General features: G+C 38.2%; 1 protein-coding gene across 3 annotated transcripts in view; it reads left to right on the top strand.

The window, feature by feature from the left end:
• Positions 1–770: 770 nt before the first annotated feature.
• Positions 771–12,668, top strand: part of RPRD1A (regulation of nuclear pre-mRNA domain containing 1A) — a 73,794-nt gene continuing 61,896 nt past the window's right edge. For 2 of the 3 annotated variants that reach the window (XM_082640060.1, XM_082640059.1), the window contains exon 1: positions 864–1,093. In XM_082640060.1, the coding sequence (XP_082496186.1) occupies positions 943–1,093 (151 nt within the window). In that variant the 5' untranslated portion in view covers positions 864–942. Of the gene's footprint in view, positions 831–863; positions 1,094–12,668 lie in introns of those variants that run through there. The other variant, XM_082640058.1, reaches the window with a different exon arrangement.

The following is a 12,668-nucleotide window of genomic DNA, read 5'->3' as shown; positions in this document are numbered from 1 at the left end:
TATACTTATAATCAAACAAACAAATAAATAGGCAAAGTTCTTGAACAGTGTTTCCCAAAAGATGGCTTAGGAATTCCTGTGGTTTCTTGTATACCTTTCTTGAAATTTCTTGTATTAATATTTAGAATATGACAGCATCTGTCTTCTGTTTCTTTTGTGAATTATCATAGTTAAGACAAGTGCTATGTCCAAATGTGCTGAATTATGAGATTTCTGAAATTAATTTTTAACTATGTAATATATGAATATGTTCTTGTAAAAAATGAAAACAATTCAGACACAGCTTAAGGGCACCAATTCTTATCCTCTCTTATTTGCATACTTATGAATTCTTATAAAATATATACTTTTATAAAACAAACGTTATACTGTACTTATTTTTTGCAACTTAAAAAAAAAAATCCACCATTGGATTTATGAATCTTTTAAACTGCTGCATGTATTCTGTAAGATTAAGTATCACAATTGATTTAGCCATTTACATGAAGAAAGTCCCAACTCTTCACTGTTACTGAGCTGGACCACACAAGTAGCGTTTGGCGCTTTGGGCAAACACGCTGGTGTTTGAGGGATTTTTAATTACCCCTTGGTAAAGACAGTTTCTCCCAGGAGGAGGGTTGTAAGCCTGGCAAACCCCGCCCCGCCTCCGGCCCAGACCCAGGGGTCACGCCCCCCGACCGCCTCTCCAGGGCGCGTCTCTTCCCCGCCCCTTCCGCTCGGCCTCGGCAGAGCCTGTTCGGTGGGCGGGGCGTTGGTAGTCTGTGACGTCACTGCCGGCTGGACGCCATCTTGCTGGTTTGCGGCCGATCTTGGATGTGGCGGCAGCGGTGGTGAGGGCGTGGGGAAGGGTGGGGTGAGGGGGCGAGGCCGCGGCGGGGGCGGTGAAACTCTCCTCCTCTTCAGCCCCACCGCGTGGGACGGCGTGAGTGCGGTATCGGAGGGATGTCCGCCTTCTCTGAGGCGGCGCTGGAGAAGAAGCTGTCGGAGTTGAGCAACTCGCAGCAGAGCGTGCAGACCCTGTCCCTGTGGCTCATCCACCACCGCAAGCACTCGCGGCCCATCGTCACAGTGTGGGAGCGGGAGCTGCGGAAAGGTGAGTCGGCCGCGTCTCTCGGCCTCTCCCCGCCACTCCCTGCCGCTCCCCGCCACCCGGCCGGTTCCCTGGCATCCCCGGGACCACCCCCCTCCTTAGGAGCCCCACTCCCCTAGCAACCCCAACTCCCGCCTGCCCCGCACCCCCGCCTCCCCAGCGCCCCGGGCTCCCTGGCGTCGGTGGTCTGCGGGCCAGGAGGAGCGGCGTGTACTGCGCTTCCTGCAAAGTCGACGTTTAGTAGGTGTTGTTGAAGAAGGTATTGTATAAAGGATTAACATTTCTATTGGTTTAACGCGGAAACAGTAGCTAGGGGCTCAGCACTCCGCACCTAATTACAGTCAGAAATTTAGGCAGTCAGGTTTTTTTCGTTGGGTACATTATAATGGAGGATAGAGGAGGGAAAAGATTGGTATGGGGAGATACTGCCATTATTTCTATAACACATCAACTGAAACTTGTAAAATTAAGGGGAATCATAGTTTTAGAGCTGGGGAGTGTAAAATAAGAAGATGCGTGATGCAATGGAAAGAACTCTGAATTTGTAGATTTTAGAGGAGATGGATTAGGGAAATTTCTTAATTTCTGGATTGCAAGTGCCTCACCTGAAAATGAGGGAATTAGATTAAGTTGATCTAAGGTCCTTTCTTGCTCTATGATTATATGCCTCTAGGGAAGCGTCTTTATTTTACAAAGCATTCTATAGTGCTCCTGTAAATGAAGTTAACTTTTTTCAGCTGTAGTCTGCTGTCACTAAAATATCTAGAAGAATCATTTCACTACTGCAGAGCAGATTTATCCGTAAGAACTGATTGTATGATGGTACGACTGAAAATTAAAATATTTCATTTGCTTAGTCTGAATTTGTACCTTAATTCTTATTTCATTGGATAAAGAGAATGGGCACTCTTAATTGTTGTTTCAGACATCCTGATGTACCTGATATGATGGTTATTTATTAATTGTTTGAACAAGCCGTTATTAATCAAGTAGATGCTTGTGTACTGATCCATATGAAAGCCACATGATGTATTAATATCAGAGCCAAAATGTGGCATTGGCTATATAGAATGGAGACATTCTGTATGTTTTCTTGTGTATTTGCTTGTGGTTAATCCCTTAGAACAGTGGTCTCCAACCTTTTTGACACCAGAGACTGGTTTCATGGAAGACAGTTTTTCCACGGACCTGGGGGGGAGCGGGATGGTTTGGGGATGATTCAAGAGCATTACATTTATTGTGCACTTTATTTCTATTATTATTACGTTGTAATACATAATGAAATAATTGTACAACTCACTATAATGCAGAATCAGTGGGAGCCCTGAGCTTGTTTTCCTGCAACTAGATGGTCCCATCTGGGGGTGATGGGAGACATTGATACCCTAAGTGTGTTGCTTATGTCCAGTCTACTCGGTAAGATGCAGCTTAATTGTCACTTGCCACTCACTGATAGGGTTTTGATGAGTCTGCAAGCAGTTGATTTATTATGGTCTCTGTGCAGTCAAACCTCTCTGCTAATGATAACCTGTATTTGCAGCCGCTCCCCAGCGCTAGCATCACCGCCTCAGCTCCACCTCAGATCATCAGGCGTTAGAGTCTCATAAGGAGCGCGCAACCTAGATCCCTAGCATGCGCAGTTCACAGTAGGGTTCGCGTTCTTATGAGAATCTAATGCTGCCGCTGATCTGACTTGAGGCGGAGCTCAGGTGGTAATGCGAGTGACGGGGAGCGGCTGTAAATACAGATGAAGCTTCGCTCACTTGCCCACTGCTCACCTTCTCCTGTGCAGCCCAGTTCCTAACATGCCATGGACCAGTACCGGTCTGTGGCCCAACAGTTGGGAACCCCTGCCTTAGAATAAGTTGATGTAGAGCCCTGTTTTTCACTTCATATGTAAGTGTATGTGTATTGGCTCTCATGGAGGAATTCACCTGTGAGTGGCCGAAAAGGTTTGAAAAACACAGATATAAATGTCTGGCAAATAGCTGTGGACTTTGAGAAGGCAGGAACTGTCTTTGCTTTTTCTACCTTACTAGATATGAAAACCAGCAACAGGTTTATATTTGGGAATGGGGTGGGGAGGGAAGAAAGAGCATAAGGATTGGTACCCAAATTGTTCTCAAGAACTACCATAAATCAGTAGAAAAATGGCCATACTGTTAAAGGCATTTTACATAAGCGGAAACCTGAAAGGCCAATAAATGATACTCAATCTTACTAATCAAGAAGAAATAAATCAATGAAGTACCACTTTAGACCCTTTGGTTTGCAAAATTAAAATTATAATAGGAAATGCCCTGCCAGTCCAGTGGTTAGGACCCGGCGTTTTCACTGCCTGGGGCCCCAGTTCGATTTCTGGTTGGAGAAGTAAGATCCCATGGGGTACAGCCAAAGTGAAAAAGGTGTGACAGTACCAAGGATTGGTGAGGATGCCAGGAAACAAGAACTCTCTTACCCTGCTGATGGTAGTGTAAAACAGGAGATGAACTTAGCAACCTCTAAAGAAGTTGAAGGTGTATGTCCTTCGGCCTACCAGTTCCATGAATATATCCTGGAAACTCAAGAAATCATGTTTATTGTAGCCTCTTACTAACAAAATTAGATAAACACTTTAAACATCTCATTAGTTAGAGTATGGACAAATATATTTTGTCTTTCATACAATATAATACTGTCCAACAGTTTTTGTGAATGAACTAGAGCTGCATGAAACAACATGACATGAATGTTGGGCTAAGAAAGCAAGGTGCAGACCAATATGCTACATAGTGAAAGTTTGAAAACGTGCAGAACAATACTCTATATTGTTAACAGATATCTGTAGCTAGAACACGCATAGAAATGATTAACATCATAGTCCAAGATAGTGGCTACCATAAGGAAGAGAGGGAATGAAAATGGATCTGTGTTAGCTTATAGTACATATATATGAAACATTTTTTGAAACAAATGGAAAATGATAAGATGTTCTATTAGCTGAGTTTGGGGATGTGTTCATATGTTAAAATGTTTAATAAATAGAATTAAAGGCATATATAAATGATGCTTTAGGAGGAGAGTAGTGTTGGGTGATGATGGTGATGATAGAAATGGTAGTAACGGTGGAGGTGATGATTGTGCTTCTCCTGCTGCTGCTGCTGCGGCTGCTGCAGTTCTCAGTGTGCTCTGGGCTTTTCTGCCATGGGTTTCCTTCCCTTGACACATGATTGTGCCTTTGTAGGGTGTAGCCATTATGTCCTCCCCATTCTCTGCAGTTTTGCTCATCAGCTTTGGGATCCTCTGTTTCCTTTAGCATAATGATAGTGACAGAAATTTACTGAGTACAAGGCACTGTTTTAGACATCTTACTGTGATATCTTGACTCCTCACATTATCTCTGCAAAGTAAGTATTTTTGAAAGGAATTGATCAAATTTGAAATGTCAAGAAATAAACTAAGGAAAATTAGTTGAACATTTTGTATTAAGCTAGGCATTCTTTAGTTGCTTGAAGTGTTTAAAGAAGACAAAAATGTGACATTGGTAGGAAAAATTACTGCTCAAAATATGAGAATGAGTAGGTAAAATGATACATCAGATATGGTAATCATGCAGTTGTGAAGATTTCCCCTTGGTCTACTTTTCTTCTTTTTGTCTCCTTTAAAGAAAGATAATTTCTTTTTGGAGGGATATACCCCATGGCCCTTATGAAGACCAAAGTAGCTATAATTTCCCTGATAAATGCAATAGAGTGTAACCAAAAACATAAGTGACCATTTTGTTGTTTTGTAACAGCTCTATTGAGTTATAATTAAGATACCATACAATTTACCCATTTGGTTTTTTGTATATCATATATTGTAAAACCATCACCACAATAAATTGTACAACATTTTCATAACGCATGCCTTTTAGCCATCATTCCCGCTTCCCCACCTCTAGGCAACCACTAATTTACTTTGTTTCTATAGATTTGCCTTAAATGGAATCATATGATATATAGTCTTTTGTGACTAGGCTTCCTTTGGTTAGGATAATATCCTTTAGGCTCATTCTTGTTGTAGCATGTATTTAGTACTTCATCCCTTTTTATGGCCAAATAATAATCCATTGTTTGCATTTATCCATTCATCAGTTGATAGACATTTGGGTTGATTCCACTTTTTGGCTATTATGAACAATACTGCTATGAATATTTGTGTACAAGTTTTTGTGTGGATGTGTTTTAATTTTTCTTGGATATATACCTAGGAATAGAATTGCTAGGTCATATATGAGCTCTACATTTAACGTTTTGGGGAGTTGCCAGACTGTTTTCCACAGTGACTGCATCATTATACATTCTTGCCTGCAGTGTATGAGGGTCCAATTTTTCCACATCTTTAACAACACTTACTATTATCTGTCTTTTTGATTATAACCACCCTGTTGGGTGTAAAGTGTTTTGTGGTTTTGATTTGTGTTTCCCTGATGACTAATGATGTTGAGCATATTTTCATTTGCTTATTGGCCATTTGTATGTCATCTTTGGAGAACTGTCTATTCAGATCCTTACCCATTTTAAAATTGCATTGTCTTTTTTTTAATTTTAGAATTTTATTTTTTTTATACAGCAGGTTCTTATTAGTTGTCTTTTATTATTAAGTGTTCTTTATGTATTTTATTTTATTAAATTATTTTTTAAAGTTTATTTTTACATCTTTATTGAAGTATAATTGCTTTACAATGGTGTGTTAGTTTCTGCTTTATAACAAAGTGAATCAGCTATACATATACATATATCTTTATGTATTTTACATACAAGTCTGTTATCAGATCCATGACTTGCAAATATTTTCTCCCATTCATTGGGTTGTCTTTTCACTTTCTTAATACTGTCTTTTGAAGGTGATCGTTTTAAACTATGAACTTCTCAGTAGTGGACTAAATTATAAATTAGCCCACTAATTAAATTATATGTTGCATTAATTGCTGTAGAAATATCATCCATGAATGTACCAGAATTTACGGACCAACACTGACAGGCTCTTTCCTACATGCAAACACTAGGCTCTTTCCTACATGCAAGTACAAGAAAAACAAATCTTGGCAAGAGTTGTAGAAAGAGAATAGATAGGAGGAAGTTCTTTGCAGTTGATTAGAGTTGCTGCTTTCAGTAGTCTAGTTGATTGAGTCCTTTACACTTGCCTCTTGTATGTTATTCATATTTGAGTCTTAACAAAATCATAATTGCCTCAGCCCTTTAGAGTATGTTAATTCACCCTGTATTTATTATTTTATATATGTCTAACATTGGATATATTCCAGTAATAAAACAACGTGTTTTTTTGGTTTTGTTTTGGCCATGCCGCATGCCTTGCGGGATCTTAGTTCCCTGACCAGGGATTGAACCCGGGCCACAGCAGTGAAAGTGCCAGGTCCTAACCACTGGACCGGCAGGGATATATTTATATATCAAACATATTTAAATTAAAAAAATAAATACAAAGAAAGAAAGTTGGTCCCTGCCCTCATAGAATTTGTAGTCTCATGAGGAGGGCAAACAATGAACAAGAAAATTGTAAATACAAATTTTGGATTAAGTGCATTTAAGGGAGGAGAACCTTAAGCAGTTAGATGGTGAGGGAAATGATCTCTGTAAGGTGACCTTCAATTAAAGACCTCTCTGAACCAGCTATGCCATAAGTGGGGAGGAGGTATTCAGCTACTGGGATATGTGAAGATGCTGAGGCAAGAAATAGCTTGGAACGCAAAGAGCCAAACCTGGGAACGTTCAGCCCTTGAGTGCTTGTTACTGTTTTTCCCCAACTGGCAACAATTAAAATATTAAAATGCCTAAAGTTTAGATTTTCCTTCTATTTGTAATCACTTGTTAAAATCAGTACTTTTTTATCAATAAACTGTATTAGACATCTTTCAGGGAACTAATTATCACTTTATATTGTATTATAGACTGGGGGGTTATGTGTTGGTTATGAAGTAGATGGTGGGTTCCTATAGGTGGTTGTTTTCCAAGTTTTAGCCTGCATAATCTCAACATATTGCCTTTGATAAAGGTTCTTAAATATGTCGAATTAACATTTATGTTCATGAATATGGCTTTAGGTTTGCAAGTGGTGCCAAAATAAGTATATTCTTAGATACTCTTATTTGGTTTAGAAAAATACAAAAGGTTAAAAAACATTTTTCATCCTCTTTAAAAGCATGTAGCCATATAAATCCTTAAAACGAAGAGATTCTGTTTTTGAATTGACAATTCACTGGCTTTTATATTGTCTAATACTGTTATTTTGGACAATACTATTATACTTTTTTGTAGTTAGAATTAAACAAGTAAGTTAGACAGTGTTTATATTTGTTAATTACACTAAGAATTTGTTTTTCTCAAATCTGTGTGACTTTTATGCACCTCAGTGTAGTCATCATCCAGCTGTAACAATTATATTCTTTGTTAACAACTTTAAAAAAGCTTATTTCTTAAAATATCATCAAATATCCAGCTAGTATTTGTTTCCTTGATTGTCTCACATTTTTTTAATTTTAGCCAGTTATTTGACTCAGGATGCAAGGAAAGTTTCTTCATTGCATTTGATTATTATATTTAAGTTCCTTTACGTCTATGGATTCCCTCTTTTATTTTAAATTTATTCTTTGAAAAAATCACATTGGTTGTTCCATAGATATTCTCAGGGTCTAGACCAGGGATTATCGACTGTATGATTAAAGGATCCCTTTATTTTTGTATAAATTATTAAAGGCCCCAGATCTTTCATTTATGTGGTTTATATTTATTGGGAGTTATATTAGAAAGTGAAACATTGAAAATCATTTAAATTGATTTTATGTTAACATAAAATGACATTTTTAATGAAAACTGTTAAAAATATTAGAGAAAGGAGTGATTGTTTTACATTTTTGCAAATCTTTTTTTTTTTTTTTTTTTTACTTATTAATTAATTTATTTATTTTTGGCTGTGTTGGGTCTTCGTTTCTATGCGTGGGCTTTCTCTAGTTGCGGCGAGCGGGAGCCGCTCTTCATCGCGGTGCGCGGGCCTCTCACTACCGAGGCCTCTCTTGTTGCGGAGCACAGGCTCCAGACGCGCAGGCTCAGTAGGTGTGGCTCACGGGCCCAGTTGCTCCGCGGCATGTGGGATTCTTCCCAGACCAGGGCTCGAACCCGTGTCCCCTACATTGGCAGGCAGATTCTCAATCACTGCACCACCAGGGAAGCCCCCATTTTTGCAGATCTTTATGTCTGTCTTAATTAAAGACAGCTGAATTCTCATGTCAGCTTTTGCATTCAGTCTTCTTATGATGTATATCACATAACCTCAGGAATATACCACTGTACACAGGTGAGAGGATGAGAGCGAAAAAGACAAATAATGTCTTAGTATTATTGTGAAAATAGTTCTGAGTTCATGGACTCCATGAAAGGGTTTTGAGGACCTGCCAACAATTCACAAACCAGATACTAAGAACTAGGCCATTTCCTATTATTGGTAGTTAGATCAAGAGGCTAGCACACATGCTTGCCTTAAGCAGACATATTCCCTCCAAAATGTTAATTCCTACTCAGTGTGAACTTAAACGAAATTTATGAAATTTCCCTTTGGGTTATAATATAATTTTCTTTAGGTTCTCTTTCCTATAACATACAGCTTTTTAAAAAATCGATGATTTGATGTTGTTTTTACGGCTCCAAAATTTAAGGAAATTATCCTTAAATTTCTATTAAAAATAAAGGTGTGTGCCTACGTTAAACAAACATAATTATAGTTCATAATTTTACAAGTATATTTTTGAATAAAATGAAAGTTTCATTTGATATGTAAAAGTTTCTCCTGTTGGTTTCCTTTACTCAGCATATACCTATTTAGCTCCTGCTCTGTTGCTAGACAAAGGATGATTCAGTGGATAAGGGAGACATAGCTTACATATCAGTCAGGGCAACAGACTCTGCTAAATTAGTAACTTCATAGTGATACAAAAGAGAAATATCAATATAATTGGGAAACTAGCTTAGTTTAGGCAATCAGGGAAGGCTTCTTTGATTTGAGATTTGAAGTAAAGAATTTACTAGGAGCTGTACAAAGTATGTAGGCATAGTTTTTACTGTTGCTTTAATCGTTTGAATGTGGTTTTATGTCAAACAAAGGTTATTTGACATTTTAAATGTAACATTTCAGTTCACAACTCCTTTTTGGAACTAGACAGGATAATAAAGTAAATATTTTAGGTAGACTTTTAATGTTTTATGTCTGCAAAGAACTTTAAGTGATTTAAGATTTTTAAAATCCTTTTGTTTGTAAAAATGTATGAAGAGGATTATAATAATGAATTATTTATGTAGTCACCTTGCAGTCATCTAGGTTATTTAGTCATTTTTGGTTCTGTAGCTTAACTCTTGGCTTCTATCAGGTACCTGTTAGTCTTGTTCTTCTTCTTTTTTTTCTTTTTCTTTTTTTTTTTTTTTTTGCGGTACACGGGCCTCTCACTGTTGTGGCCTCTCCCGTTGCGGAGCACAGGCTCCGGACGCTCAGGCTCAGTGGCCATGGCTCACAGGCCCAGCCACTCCGCGGCATGTGGGATCTTCCCAGACCGGGGCACGAACCCGCGTCCCCTGCATCGGCAGGCGGACTCTCAACCACTGCACCACCAGGGAAGCCCTCTTGTTCTTCTTTTTATAGCTTTTCCTTAGTCCCTTTTATATCTATAATAACTGAGAAACTAAGAAAAAAATTACCATTCTATATAGTTTCCACGTGTATTTTTTAAAATACAGTATATTTTAGTAGGTAATAACATGCATGTAATACGAAATTGAAAAGTCACAAAGGCTCCTTTCCACTCTTCTCCCCCCACACCCATTTTCCTTACCCAGAATCAATCTGTTAAGTTTATTCTTCCAGAATTTTCTATGCATATATAGTCATCTACATATGTTACAATTTCTTTCTCTCTTTCCTGTTTAGACAAATGGTTGGATATTATATAGATTTCTCTGTGCTTTTTCTTTTTTTTTCTTTTTAATATATCTTTCAGATTATGGTGTATTTATTTATTTATTTATTTATTTATTTAATTTTTTTTTCGGTACGTGGGCCTCTCACCGTTGTGGCCTCTCCCGCTGCGGAGCACAGGCTCCGGACGCGCAGGCCCAACGGCCATGGCACACGGGCCCAGCCGCTCCGCGGCACGTGGGATCCTCCCGGACCGGGGCACAAACCCGCGTCCCCTGCATCGGCAGACGGACTCCCAACCACTGCGCCACCAGGGAAGCCCCTATGGTGTATTTATATATATGATGTTGCCTCAATTAAAAAAATGACTGCACTGTATTCCATTTTATGGATGCACCAAAATTTATGTAACTGTTTCTCTATTGATGAACGTTTAGGATGTGTCAGTTTATCTTACAGTTTATAAGTATTAATTTATGTTACTAAATATTCTTGTTATTTATTTTGTTAACGGTTTCAGCTGATAGAAGTGGTAGGCATTGGTTTATCACACCATTTTTTTAAAGTTCTTTTTACCTCCACCCATTTGAAATGCCTTCTTTAACATACACTCAGCTTTCATATATATTTGGCATATTTGTAGACTGTCACTCTGCTCCATTCATTGGTCTGCTCATGTATCACTGTCACACTCTTTATTATGTTTTCACATCTAGTAGGACGTCCTGCTCCAACCCCCTGCCGGCCTGCAAATTGCTCTTCTTTTTTTTTTTCCCAGAGTTTTCTTGTGTCTTCTTGTTTTGTTTTTCCATATAAATGCTAGAATCAACTTGTCATTTGCAAGAAAAAAATTATTTTGGTATTTTATTAGCTCAAAGAGAATTCACATCTTTTTTTTTTTCTTTTTTTCCTTTCTGCATGGCATGTGGGATCTTAGTTCCCTGACCAGGGATTGAACCCGTGCCCCCTGCAGTGGAAGCTCAGAGTCTTAACCACTGGACTGCCAGGAAATTCCCGAGAATTTACATCTTTATGATGGCTAATCTTCTTGGGCTGAGAACCGTGCAGTCTTATTCTAAATGTATTTGTTGTAATTGTTTAAGTAAGTGGTTCTCAAACTTGTTCAGGTATTAGTTCATGATGCCTTATAAAGCCCTGTGAAGACCATCACGAAATGCACATTTAAGTTTACAGTAACTATAACTTTGCACTAAATGTATCTCATTTAATTCTAGTACAGGCTAATAGAAGAAAGTGTCAAAGAATTGTCATGTTATGCAAAAGCACTTAAAATTGAAAACATTTACATTCATTAAGTTTTTGTTTGTTTTTAGTTTTTTTGTAAATTGGGAAAATGGTTTGCATTGGTTGATTTTTGTGATGACATTTTGGTCCAATTCAAGGAATATTCTTCTTCAAGCATGTGGTTTAAAAACCATATTTATTTATGAATGGTTGAAGAAGATGTGGTACATATATGCAATGGAATACTACTCAGCCATAAAAAAGAATAGTGCCATTTGCAGCAACATGGATGGACTTAGAGATTGTCATACTAAGTGAAGTAAGTCAGAAAGAGAATGACAAATGCCGTATGATATCACTTGTATGTGGAATCTAAAACATAACACAAATGAACCTATCTGTGAAACAGAAACAGACTCACAGACCTAGAGAATAGACTTGTGGTTGCTAAGGGGGGCAGGGGAGGGATGGATCTGGGAGTTTAGGGTTAGTATATGCAAACTATTATATATGGAATGGATAAACAACAAGGTCCTACTGTATGGCACAGGGACTATATTCACTATCCTGTGATAAACCATAATGGAAAAGAATATAAAAAAGAATGTATATATATGTATAACTGAATCACCTTGCTGTATAGCAAAAATTAACACAACATTGCAAATCAACTACATGACAAAAAACCCTTGTCTATTTAATTCAACATGCTGTTTTCATCTCTTTAGTATTGGAATCAATCATAATGTGTACGGTATTCTATTTTATAGATTATTCTTTTAAACAAGGAGGTCTGCGTAGTTAAGGACCATATTTTTCCTGAACTACCAAAAAATTCAGTTTTCTTAGTAGAAAATCATGAGTTATCTTGAAGAGCACTTGTGATGGTTAATTTTATGTGTCAAATTGATTGGGCCACAGGTGGCTTTAGATATTTGGTCAAACAGTATTTTGGGTATGTCTGTGAAGATGTTTCTGGCTGAGATAAAACATTTTAATCTGTAGAGTGAGTAAAGCAGGTTGGCCTTCTTAATGTTGACGGGCCTCTTTCAGTCAGTTGAAGGCTGGAATAGAACAAAAAGGCTGACGCTTCTGTGAGTAAGAGGGAAACTTGTCCTGCCTGACTGCCTTCTTTCCTGCCTTTGGACTTAAAGTGAAACATGGGCTCTTCCTGGATCTTGAGTCTGCTTTCTGACAAGTGCTATGCCATCAGCTCTCGTGGGTCTCCAGTTTGCTGATTGCAGATCTTGGGACTTGGCAGCCTCTATAATCACATGAACCAGCTCCTTATAATATCTTTGTGCATGCACACACACCTTATTAGTTCTGTTTCTCTGGAAAACCCTGAGTAATGTATACATAATCCAGATTTACAACAATTTAATTAGTA

Source organism: Mesoplodon mirus (genome assembly GCF_964341445.2).
Source record: "Mesoplodon mirus genome assembly, chromosome: 13".
NCBI classification, from domain to species: Eukaryota; Metazoa; Chordata; class Mammalia; order Artiodactyla; family Ziphiidae; genus Mesoplodon; species Mesoplodon mirus.
The sequence above is the reverse complement of the archived record's forward strand: the minus strand, read 5'-3'. Positions and strand labels throughout refer to the sequence as shown.